Here is a 12832-nt window from a genome sequence, read left to right as displayed (position 1 = left end):
AAATCTTAATAAAAAGAAAATTTCCTACTAGTGTTAAAATTAAAGTGCGAGAAGAAACTGTTGACAGCAAGCTACTATATCTGAGTCTTAACACTTCCTGTCTACTGATAAACAACATTAATTCAGAGTATTAAAAATTAAATAAAACATGGAAAGCAGATAACACAACCTCTGACATATTGTATGAACTTAAAAATATACCCAATACATTTCTAATGCCATAATTTTAAGGGAGTAGTCCTATACTGCCCAGTACTCATATGACAACTCTTTCAAATAGACAAGCTCCTTAGTAACTTAACATCTATACCTTCTACTAATATTAGATTTGTTTACCTGCCAAGAATGTATTCAATTTTTGAACACCAGCAGAGTAGAAATCAGCCTCTTAAAAATCTGATAATGATGCACTGAGGTCCCAAAGGGCAGGAAAGTGAAACTTTTTTCCCTCACAACCCCCTAACATAAAAACAAAACAAAATTATGAGGTTATAACATTAAAAAACAAGATTATAAGTTGTTAAACACGTTTGACAAGATTTTCATTTTGAAATGTCACATTATTCTTTCTCCATAAGTAACCTGAAAAATTGGCTAGGTCCATTAAATGAAAGCATATTAGATGCATTAAAGAATCTGATGTAAAGCAACAAAGGCATAGTCCAGCCTGCACCCCAAACACTAATTTCTTCCCAGCATTTCCACCAGGAAGCTTGCCCTACCAGGTTTGTGTTTCAATCTCACTGGATTTTTCTAAAAGTAGATGGAACCCACTGCTAGTAGTCAAGTATTTACTGAACCACATACTTCCCAAAGTGTGCTGATTCCTTTCCATGGCTACCCCAAATGGAAAAACCTGTGCTTCTCACCATACATTCAGATATGGCCCCTGGCCCATCACATGAAGCAATGTGTGCTCTCTTAACTAGTGCCTGGGATGCACAGTAGATCCTTCATGTTTAGATTTTAAGAGATTACAACCAATCCTGATTGAAAAAAATGAAGACTGCCTATCTGTAGGTAGTTTTGAACCCAAGGCTTTGCCCCTATGTCTACCTTTTTTTCTTTTTTTGCAGTACCCAGGCATTTTACCCTCTTTGCAGCCTTCTCCCTTAAGGTTCAGGTATTGCATCCCTCAGTTTCTTTGCAAAACAAGGGTAGGCAAAGCTTGTCCCTGCCTTGCAGTGAAGGCTTGCACCAAACTGGGGATGCCACCCTAGGCATTGCAGGGAGCAGTGCAGGCACTCCACCTCCACGTGGCCACCTGCCTTCTGCCCTACTAGACCACTTATGAAAGGTACAGTAAAAGAAATTATCCATTAAATTCATATTTGAACGGAAGTATAATTAGGTATCCTCTAGTTTGTACTGCCCCTTTTAGATAAAAGCAGGTTATTTTTGTTTTGATTCTAGTCATATGAATGAAAGTTCCCTCACTTAAATATTTAATACACACACACACACACACACACACACACACAGAGTACTAGACTAGGGGTACAATGGTGAACAGACAATTAAGGTCCTTGTTTTCATATGGTTCTCAGGAGGGAAGTGTAAACAACTACTCTGTAGAAAAGGGTTTTCAGGCACTTAGAGCTTCAATCTTCTTGTCTGGTCTTAAAAATCAGACAATCTGTAATAATGTGGATTGTTTAACCTTACAAGTCTTCTAACAAGTAATTAGAGTACCCAAACAGGCTTATAAATGTAAAAAACAATCAAACTAACCAAAAAGAGTACATTACAAATGAGGCCATTTCATTCCTTCCTTCATTCTAAGTTTGAATGAATTTATCACCTAACAATCCTCCGTTTCTAGGAACCTTCCAAGATTTGTCTTAGTAGTGAAAGAACAACATGGATTTTCCCTTAACTCTTTTGTGCCAATTGTCCACAGACATAACTGAAGTCCTTCCTAGGGACCTACTTCTCAATTACCCCCAGGCAATCGCCCAACAAAGATGCTCCTCTAATGGAGGAAGGCTCAACCCTTTGCCAGCACCAGGGTCTGTGGTGACTCACTAGCTTATTCCCCTCCAAGCAGCTGATGGAAACTTCTCCCCTTCTACTGCTAATTCTCAAGAAGCAGCCTGGAAGCATGGTGGGCAGAATGCATTTATTTCTCCAGTTTGGCCTATTTTAACTCCTACATATATGAACAGCCAATGCAATTAAAGTAGAAACACAATTTTTAATATTCCTTATCACAGCCAGTTGAAGCTCCTTTCTGCCCAAAAGGTCTAGACTGTCAGCAGAGGCCCTGAGACAAAGGCACTGCTATAAGATGCGGACTGTATCATGGCACAGTGGGAAGGTCACCATGTGCAAAATCCATGGCTTGCCTGCCTCTGTGCTTCAGACAGGAACAAATGCATGGGATGGATCTGGGATCTATACAACAGCTCCATGAGGCAGGACAATAATATGAGGTTTTATGCTGAATTACACCCATTTTCCCAATGAGGACACGTAAAACCTCCCAAACATGTGAGAAGTTTCAGATCCAAATATAATAAATGATGTATAGGCATGTGACCTGCGAAGTGAGTTTGTTAACCTTGTTTCATTTGAGTGTGAAAAATGCTTTATAATTTTTATAATCTTATCTTCAGCAGCTTTGTAAGAAATATCTTGCTCCAGGGGCCGGGCGCAGTGGCTCATGCCTCTAATCTCAGCACTGTGGGAGGCCGAGGAGGGCGGATCATGAGGTCAGGAGATCAAGGCCATCCTAGCTAACATAGTGAAACCCCGTCTCTACTAAAAACACACAAAAAATGAGCCAGGTGTGGTGGTGGGCGCCTGTAGTCCCAGCTACTCAGGTAGCTGAGGCAGGAGAATGGCGTGAATCCAGGAGGCAGAGCCTGCAGTGAGCCGAGATCGTGCCACTGCACTGCAGCCTGGGCAACAGAGCAAGACTCCATCTCAAAAAAAAAGAAATAACTTGCTCCATTAAGGCCATTTCAGTTTCCTCATTCATAAAGTGAAAATACAAACTAAGGCTCACAGGTTTTCTGATCCTGCCACTTAGAGAAAAAAGGCAGGACTAGGACACTGGTCTCCTAGGAGTCCAAGGGACAGTGATTTGCCCAGCTTGTGCTTAGAGAGGGAAGGGCAGTGGGGTGGCTTGGGCAGGTCTCTGTCCCCCTGCTGCACTGAATTTCTCTTGCCAGGAGGTCAGAGAGTGAGGGTCACATAAAGGTTGCTTAGTTGTAGCAACCTCAGGGGAAGCATCCTCTGACTGGCCTCAGCACAACAACCGGCTCTGGGTATGGGCAGCATTTTTTTTGGCCTATTGGGAAAGCCTATCTAATGGTGTCCTGAAGATTGTACCTACTTCATCATCCTCACTGACTTAACTGTGACACCGGACAGGAATCAGGGAAGAGGGGGGGTTTGGCTACTACACGGACAAAGTCCTGATCCTTACCCCAACGAGTCACCTTAGAACTGCTCTGATCCTCACCATCAGCCCTGTCATGCTTCCCTCATGGGATGCAGTGCTCATTTGACTCGGCCTCTGCTTTTTAAAATAAGTGGTTTCATGACAGACTTCAGCCTGGTAGCAAAGACCAAAGGATCAGACAGAGGAATCCTTGGATACTGGGCTCAACTCAGTTTCAGGGGATACCTGTCAGTGGCTGGGTCCTCCAAGCCCCATGGGGGCCAGGCCCAATTCCAAGGCCTCTCTGGTTAGGATGGTAGCTTTCTTAGTCCTCCCCATCCAGGGAGCAGATGGCCAGAGGAGCAGTGTTGTTGGTTCCAATGCTGTAGCAAGGACTAAAATAGGGCAGGAGGCGCCCGGGGAAGGGATAGCGGGGGAAAGTGAAGATGTGGGAGCCACAGTCAGTCACATTGTAGAAAGAAATGTCATGGGCCTCATAATCCACGAAGATTCCCACCCGGCGAGGAGGGACTGGCAAGGACAGGAGGGGGTACTCATCGGTGCCTGCTCGGTACTCATTTCCCTTCCTCAGCCTTATCACCCAGAATCCATAGTGGGGGGATAAGTAGACCACCTCCTTCCGGTCTACATTTTGCTTACATACTCCCAGGCCCCACTCAGACCTGTCTCCCACCTCCACCTCCCAGTAGTGCCGGCCTGAGGAGATGCACTGGCTTCCCAGGACGATATTATAGCGGTAAAATCTCTCAGGATTGTCTGGCAGTTTCTGGTTGGTGTCTCCATAGTGCACACGTTTTCTGTCCTCAGACACAATGAGGCGGGAGTAAGCAGTATCTGGATCCAAGCGCACATCAGCTAGAAAAAAAGGTCCTGGTTGGTAACAGTGATATAGGGCCAGGAGGCAGGGGTGAGGGCTCTCTGATCAATTCAGCCACAGATTTCTCAATGATGAGTGGGTGAGGCTGGATGGAGCACCCAGAGGGCACTGAACCATTTTCTTTCTCTGGGAGGGGTCCTTCCCACTGTCCACTACAGTCTCCCCCAGGATCCATTACCTGCATAGGTCTTCAGGATCTCTCTTAGCCCCAGCACACGGCAGTCTGTCTTCAACTCCAGGGAGATTGGTTCTGGCTGCTGCAAGCTCCAAGATTTGCTCCTGGTAGAGGAGGGTGAACCTCAGGGCCAGGAGTCCCGGTTTTGTCACGTGGGCCTTATCTTAGTACAGGGAAGAGGGGCTTGGCCAGGGACGTAGTGAAGTGCTGCACCCCAGCGAAGCAGAGCCATGATGGTTATGGTTATTTGGCTGAGCCTCAAGCTGTTTGTGTGCAGAGGTGAGAACACCCGCATGCCCAGGCTGTGGGAAGGGTTGGATGTATATTTGATTCTGGGAGAGGAAGAAGTGCACACATTTTCTGTCGGACATGAAGCAGTCACAGGCAGTCTTTCTTCCTCTTTGAGCAATCTACTTGAAACCACATTTTATAGCTTCACTTGATATACATTTGATCAAGTACAAAGAAGAAAAAGGAAAGATCAACAAAGATTCCTTAGCCATTACCATGTAAGTGGGACGAGACTGTGGACCAGCACCTGCTTTTCTGTGTGCACCAAGTCTGTGCTCCGTCCCTACTTCTGGCTCTAGTTAGGCCCCACTATCCCCTACGGGGCTGCTTAGAGGCTCCAAGGGTGAGAACATACCTGTTTAACACTTCCTGAATATCCTGGAAGGAGAAAAAAAAAATGCAACACCTGAGTATGTGCTATTCCTCGGAGGGAACAGACATCAAACTGGCAGGGAGTTTCTCTAGGGGAAGGGAGACAGATACCAAGAATGGAGAGATGCCATGCAGAGGTAAGGAGAAGCCTATGGAAGGACGGAAGAGCAGGCTGAGCTTTGGCTGAACTGGCCAACTTCAGGCTCCATCTCAAGACTCTCAGGCTAGAGGAGAGGGCCTGGAATGACGCCAGAGCTGCCTGAGCACTGCCCCACCTATGACGCTACAACAGACCAGGTCATCCACCAGCCAGGGATAGTGAAACAGCAGGTATTAGCTGGGGAAACACAGGATCCATGATCAGCTGGCAGAGGGCTGGCAGTCCCTACTGAAGGGTAACTGATGCTCTCTCCTGGAGTCTCAGTCTATCTTCAGCTATCACTCAGGGTTACTAGGGAAACTTACTACTCACCTGCAACATCCAGCGGACAGGCCTCTGCGACCTCTCTTTCAATTCTGCAATCATCCTCCACAGGACCTGGCTCTGCTGGATGAGCTCACTATGGTTCAACTCTAGTTTCTGCATGGTCTCCGCTGCCTCCCGTTGTAGGCTGGCTAGAGCTGCTGCTACCTCTGCCCCCAGCTGCCGATGTGGTGGCTGCTTTTTCTCTAGTAATCGCTTGTATTTTTCAAACTCCCATACAATACTCTGTTTTCGGGTTTCCACCTGTATCTGTGGAGCCAAGATGGAAATCAGCACCGATACTTTCAGTCACCCAGTATCGAGCATACTGACATATGCACACACACATACTCTGCAATGGTACCAACCACGTGACAGGCTATGCAGGGGCAAAGATAAAGGATACTATTTTTCCTAGCTTCCTGTTCCCCCAGCTCCACCACATGCTTCTAGGTCTCTATTGTCACTCTTATTGACTCCAGTAGGGTCCAGGATATTATCTTAATACTACATGCTCTAGACTATTTTCCATTTTCAGAATAATGACAAGATGTGTTACATTTAAGTCCCTAAGGCAGTGTAACTTAACTACACTGTTAGGTAGTTCATTTGCACGTTGATATTATATCTGTTCAACGTGCTGTTTTAGATTGGTTCAGTGTTACTTTCTGTTGATCAAAAGTTCTAGTAGTTTGATACTTACTGGCCTCAAATTTATTTCAGAGGTGATTTTCCAATATTTTAATAACCAGACTCTTAGCAAATATGCTCTAACTTGGGAAAGTGAACGAGAAACTCTGCTTTACTAAGCATGATATAAGCTACGCCACTGTGAGCTGACACATATGGGCACATGCTTTTCCTTTCTATGAGGCTACAAGACCAGAGGTTATCCCTACATCACTATGGAGAAACTGGAATTAAGAGGTGACGTGGCCTACCTAAGGCCTGGGACAGAGAAAGTAGGGATTAGAACCCTAGGCTCTGTGATTTCAAGCCTCACATTCTGCCTCACAGAGATGAGAATGCTACCCTAGGCCAGCTCCAGGACCACACAGGACGACCGACACAAACTCCTTTCCCCACGAGGCAACCTGCCTTCCAGGTGGCAGTTCGTTTCCTTTCACCAACTTCAAGCTTCCAGGCCTCTTCTTGCTCTTTCTTCAGATGTTCGAGGGCCTCATGAAGTTCCCACTGCAAGAGACAAAACCCTCATGAGGCCACCTCCGGCAGCCTAGGCTTCCTAGCATTAGGAGCCTATGGGAGAACTAGAGTCCTTCAGGCAACCGGCCACAGTGAAGGCTGTGGGGAAAGGGAATGCCACAGAGGAAGCAGACTCTGTCCAGATGAAATCCAAGGTAGCTCTCTGGGCTGAGAATCATTTCAACTCCCATAGTCTCTAAATGTCTGTAAACTGGAAGAAAAGGTCCATTTCCAACCTCTCCAGAAAAGTACCTTGGACTTCCCTTTCCATGCCAATTTTTATCCTTACCTTATTTATTTTTATCTTACTGTCTGCCAGAACCTTGTTACTCCAAATGTGGTTCAAGTGGATCAGCAGCATCCATATCACCTAGGAGCTTGTTAGAAATGAAGAATCTTGGCCTCACCTTAGACTTACCAAATGAGAATCTCAATTTTAGCTAGATCTCCCAGGTGGTTCATATGCTTATAAAGGGTAAGAAGCACTTTCCTAGAATAGTAATGCAAGGGATTTCTACTGAAAAGCATAAAGTGTGCAGATACACCATTTAATTCTGCTATTTTAACAAAATAGCAACTATTTTGTTAAAATTTATCAAGTGCCAGGTATATTTTAAGCTCTAAATATGCATGTGATACTTACAATCCCCTGAGGCTGGTATTAACCTTATTTTATAGACAAGAAAACTGAGGCTTAGAGGGTGACCTACCCAAAGTCATTCAGGTAATAAATGGTTGGGCTAGGATTTAATCCAGCCCTTTACCCCTATGTTATACTATCTCCCTTTTCTAATATTCTCAAAAACAGAATGAGTTAGTAAATACTTTTCATATTTTAGAAATCCCTCCCATATACGAAAAGCTAATTCAGGGGATTTGTCTTACACTCTCACCTTCCTATTTCAACTCCAAAAAAGAGAATTGAGACCAATGCTGGATCACTGGATCACAGAATCACTGAGATAATGGTTCCAATAAAGATGTCATTATGGGCATCTGATGAAAGAGTAAAGAGAAGCCCAGAAGCTGGAAGTTGATGAGGTTAGCTACAAAAAAGGAGTCCCAGGTTTGTCAGAGATGACTTGTCTAACAAACAAACTTGGGAGAGGAGAAAGAGCAAGAAGACTTGAGTCACAGCCTCTGATCTTCCTTTCATTAACTGGACCTGAAGTCAGAAAGGACCTGAGAAGATTGTATTAGACGACCTCTCTCAATCTTGTGACTCACCCATAGTTCGTTCCACCTCTAAAATAAATTACCATGTTTTCAACTTTCTAAGCCTCACTTTTGTCTATAAAATGAAGGAGTGAAGTGATCCATTCAATGCCAAATGACTACTTGCAGCACTGCTAGGAGGCGTTTGCAGATCAGGTGTAGCCTTGACCGTCTATGTAAGAGCCTCATGCCTAAACTCATCCAAGGCATCCAGAATCTCAGTTAAAACCCAAACTGTTTTCCTTCAGATTCTCAGTATTGAAATCAGCCTTGGGTTAGGAATTGAGCCCTGTTAGGATCTGGGATGGGGTGTAGAGGAAGTGGGAGAGCAGGAAATCAAGGAAGGTCATGAATACGAGGAAAGGTATAGCTCTCTGTATCAGATTCCAGGGATCTGTGGGTGTCAGGAACCAAACGAGTTAGCTCTCAGTCTGTGGTGCTGGTGGTCAAGCCCTTGATCTAGAAGCAGCCAACTTGGGGCCAGGGTTAGACTGGAGTGGCCAGCTTCCATCTCTCACCTTGTACTCCCAGGCAACATCCTCCATTGGCACAACACTGTGGGCCTCATGCTCTGGGGACTGGCTGCAGGCCTCACACATTATCAGGACATCCTCTTTGCAGAACATCTTCAGCTTTTCCCCATGGCGCTCACACAGGTCACCCTTCAGCCCCATTCCTGGATGTAGCCTTAGCAGACGGACTTTTTCTACAACACTGGCCAGCTGCCAATTAGGCCGCAGGTTCCTTGGCTGGACAGGAGCTCGACAGAGGGGACAGGTGTAACCCCAGTTCTGGGATTCTCCTGGGATCTCCCAGAGTCCAGAGAGACAGCTGTGGCAGAAGCTGTGGCCACAATCAATGCTCATGGGCTCCCTCAGGAAGGTCATACAGATGGGACAGGCCACTTCTTCCACAATGGCTTCCACCAAGGCTGTGGGATCCATGGTTCCTTCTCACACCCTCCTCAGAACATGAATGAACCCAGGGAGAAGTAGTAAAGGCTGAGAAGAAGAAAGACAAATAAGAGAAAAAGGTAACAGAGGAACAGAGAGATCAGTAACAGGAATAATTAATTTCTGGGGGAAAACCACCTTCCTTTTGACCCTTTACTGACCTTCTTTAATAAGCATTGGCCTTTCCAACTGAAGGGTGCATGGTCTGAACGGGCCACATTACTCACACCATGAAGGGGATAATGGGGATGCCTAAGTGAGTGAATATTGGGAGTCCTCGGTTTTCATTCACTTGGTCAACTCTGATTTTCCTCTGGGTTCGCTCTACTAGACCATTACCACTCCAATCATGCTCTACAAATCAGCATTATTTCTCTTAAACTTGGGTAAGTTCACATAAAATGTGGTATTTCAGTATCTGAAGTAGGGCCATAAATACCTCCAGCCTCACTCTCTGGTATGTTTATATTTACATTTATATAATTCAAAGTGTCAAAAGGTAGTATGCCAGAAGCCCATTGCCTACAAGCTCAATTTGTTTTCTTGTGTTGCACACTAAAATGTAAAAACTGTAAAGGAAACAGCAGTTCTTTTCCTGTGCCTTTTAAACTCCTGCCCACTGCTCCAGCACTAACGTACTTATTATTCACTAAGATGTCAAGGTATTCTTCTGAGCTTTTAGTGATATGTTAGAAGCAGAGATGAAATAACATCCCTTGGAGATTAAAACAAAGATCATTTGATGATCATCACACCCATATTGATGAATCACTACTCCAGCAAGAAATCTGAGATTTTTGCCAGGGCCACATATGGGCATGGAACTTGGTCAATGGCAGGCTCTTGGCTCAGTTGGCAATATTTATTCATTCACTTTGCTACTTTGTGTTACCAGCTAGAGTCTATACAAGGAAGGGCCATGTTGGTCCTAGTTCCTGTTGTATCCTCAGCACCTAAACAGCACCTGCAATGCAGATATTGCTGAGTAAATATTTGTTGAATGAATTAACCAGCTAGACATAGGAAATAGTTCCTAAACCCAAAATCCTTTTAGCATTTGTGAGGTAAATTGAGAGCATACATTAATAATAAAAGCAAGCACTCTTTGAGCACTTATATGATGTGCCAGGCACTGTTCTGAGCACTTTACATGAATTAAGTTGGTTTATTTCACAACCCTAGGCAGAGGCCATTATTGTTCTCATTTTACAGATATTTGGCTTGGGGCTCTGCCATCCATCTTGGGCAAATTTCTTAACCTCTTTAGCTTTAAGGTATAATACAAATTCAAGAGGAGAGAGAAAAATCACGGTGGTTCAGCGCAGTCCAGTAGCAGGAAGCAGAAAGCAGGGCAGTAAATCTTGCAGGACTCTGTGATATGCCATTGGCAGGGCATGCCTTCTCACTAGACTCCCTGTCTCTTGCTTTTCTTCCTCCCACTATCACTACCAAACTGTGGGATCCAGTATCCTAAAACCTCATTTTGGTAAATCACTAACTTACTAAATAATCTATCCTGGCTCCCGGTTAACAAGATCTCTCCTTGAAACAGCACCTGTGCCCAGCTAGGCAAAGGAATAAACTTCCACACACTCCCGCAATCCCCTCGTCCATTCAATCTACCTGACTTGGGTTCCTTCTATTCTCCCAGCTGAAAATGACTTCTACATGATCCTGCTTTTGACGTCATTTGCCATGTATTTGTCTATTGTCTTACTTCCCATACTAGAACTTTTTCATGTGGATAGGGTCATTGTCTATTTTGTTCATTTCTATTTCCCCAGTGCCAAGAACAGTGCCTCAAATACTTGTTGAATACGTGAAAACTAAATGTAAATGTTGAGTTCCAACCGACAGTAGATTGAAAGTGGAAGATGTGTTAATATCCTTAGCTAAGTCAGTAGAGACATTAAGAGACACCATCTAAAGTCAATAAAACAATAAATGGAAGTTGATACCTATTATTTAAAGCTACAAATGGAAAACCTAAAATAGCAATGGAAAATTGACAAGATTGTGGCAGTAAGAAAGTAAGGCAAAGAAATATCAAAATGATAAATCCTGAAATACAGTGGAACGCATATTATTTTGATTTAGGGTGATAAAAACATCTAAAAGGGGAAAAACTAAAAGTGGCAGCCTCTGCAAAGATCTGGGGATGGGTAGTTATTGCTCTTCAAAATAAGACCTGCTTTAATGTTTAACTTTTTATTATACATGAATTACTTTGAGAAAATTCAAATAATTAAACGTTCGGTTGCTTTGACTGTGCCTTCCGTAGGGTACAGCGAGAGTCTGAGAAGGGCATTTGAGAAGGGGGCGGGGCCTGGAAGACTTCCAAGAAGGACCCCAGCGGGAAGGGAGTAGAGGGGCGGGCGGTAATCTCCGGAGTCAGGGAGCAGCTGGAGGACAGTAAGCTCCTGGCCTGGCCACAGGGCGTTGGGCAGGTCCCCAGGGCAGCGGGCGGGTGGGGGTAAAGTGAGCGTGCATGATCTGATTTCAGAAAAGGCAGAGTTATCTACCCACCTCCCTCCTCGGCCCGGACTGGCGCTTCGCGGCGGAAACTCAAAGTGAAGAAGCCTGGTTCCGCAGCGTCCAATGGCCCAGCGTCAGAAGCTGCCGTTCCCGGCAGCTCAGCACTTAGGGCCAGAGAGCGGCAGAGGCCCAGAGCCCAAAGCCCGGCAGCTCAGGCCCCGTAGCCCGCAGCTCCCAGGATACTACACCCGGCTCTAGGCCCCGCTCGCAGGACGGCAGCCAATGAGCGGCCGGCTGGGCCCAGGTTGGCTTCGCCCAGGGGGCGGTGTGTTTGTGGGGGCAGCCAATCACAGGCAGGGACTAGGGTAACCCTAGCCAATTGGTGATGAGACGGGGGTTTCGACGCTTCTAGGCATGTCAATGTTTTTTCTCTACTTCCTGGGTTTTTCTGATCCCTTCACCCACTCAGATTCCCTTAAACTGTAGAGGGTTCCAGGAGTTAGTTCTAGGATAGGTCAAAGGATTGAGGCTCCCGAATGATGCCGCTCGGGCCCTGCATTAAGAGAGGCTCAGGTGGCTATTCATTTGCCAGTTTCTCTTGTTAAACTCAGAGGCCTGAGATTGGCCAAGTCTGGTTCTGTGACCCATCTTAGCACAGGGTTGGGCGCACATATGGTGTGGGCTCTGCTGTTCCTGGCAAGATTCGCGACCTCTCATGGTTCCAGGCTTTAAGTGCTGGGTTCTTAAACAAAACAAAACAAAACCCTCTCTTTTTTCCTGGCATACTCTTATCCTGCAATACTTCAGCAACCAGCTTGTCGTCGCTATTGCCACAATCCACTTTTAAAGTGAAAAACAGACAACAGAGACCGGGAGTTGATGGAGAAATGGAACACCTGGTCAAAAATTGTCATTAAAAAAGGAAAAAAAAAATTAAACAACTGGTATCCCTTCCTCACCTAAACACATAGACACATGCACGCACACAAAAAAAACTGTTACTTAAGACAGTGATGTGGTTTTTTCTTTGTACTCCCAGGGCCTTGTCCTTCTCTCGACACTTAGGTTTTAATAAGCAAGTGAAGGCACCTCCTATCTACATAGAAAATAACCAGGAAATCTTCCAACTGAAACTCGATTCCAAATTATATAATATCTTAATTGTTAGGACAGATACTCCAGAATGCTCATGCCTGTGTCTGAGTCCAGGCCATGGTTAAAATTCTGAAGGGTGAGGCCCAGAAATTTCCTGCAACAAATAGGGCTATGAGAAAAAACAAAAGTATCTTAGGTCTGAGCTGTACCCTCTGTCTCACCCAGTTTTGGAGAAATGGCTGCTCTAATAGAATAATGAATGGATTAATTGAAATAAGCCTTTTTAAACATTTATTTAACATCAATT

The 12832-nt window shown here is 44.9% G+C and overlaps 1 protein-coding gene across 2 annotated transcripts; it reads right to left on the bottom strand.

Moving 5' to 3' along the window:
* Nucleotides 1-1993: 1993 nt before the first annotated feature.
* TRIM68 (tripartite motif containing 68) lies at nucleotides 1994-11686 on the bottom strand. 2 transcript variants are annotated; one of them, XM_032166810.2, is made up of 7 exons: nucleotides 11482-11686; nucleotides 8521-9003; nucleotides 6683-6778; nucleotides 5594-5854; nucleotides 5105-5127; nucleotides 4462-4562; nucleotides 1994-4261 (listed from the first exon to the last, which is right to left on the bottom strand). In XM_032166810.2, exons 2-7 carry the CDS (start codon nucleotides 8944-8946, stop codon nucleotides 3711-3713), a joined length of 1458 nt encoding a protein of 485 aa, XP_032022701.1. In that variant the 5' UTR covers nucleotides 8947-9003; nucleotides 11482-11686; the 3' UTR covers nucleotides 1994-3710. The 2 variants fall into 2 exon arrangements, with proteins under 2 accessions (XP_032022701.1, XP_032022702.1); XM_032166811.2 differs by lacking the exon at nucleotides 8521-9003 and having other exon boundaries at nucleotides 1995-4261; nucleotides 11482-11514.
* Nucleotides 11687-12832: the final 1146 nt, after the last annotated feature.

This window comes from Hylobates moloch, unplaced genomic scaffold (genome assembly GCF_009828535.3).
Source record: "Hylobates moloch isolate HMO894 unplaced genomic scaffold, HMol_V3 SCAFFOLD_11, whole genome shotgun sequence".
NCBI classification, from domain to species: Eukaryota; Metazoa; Chordata; class Mammalia; order Primates; family Hylobatidae; genus Hylobates; species Hylobates moloch.
This window is presented reverse-complemented; position numbering and strand designations above follow the sequence as displayed.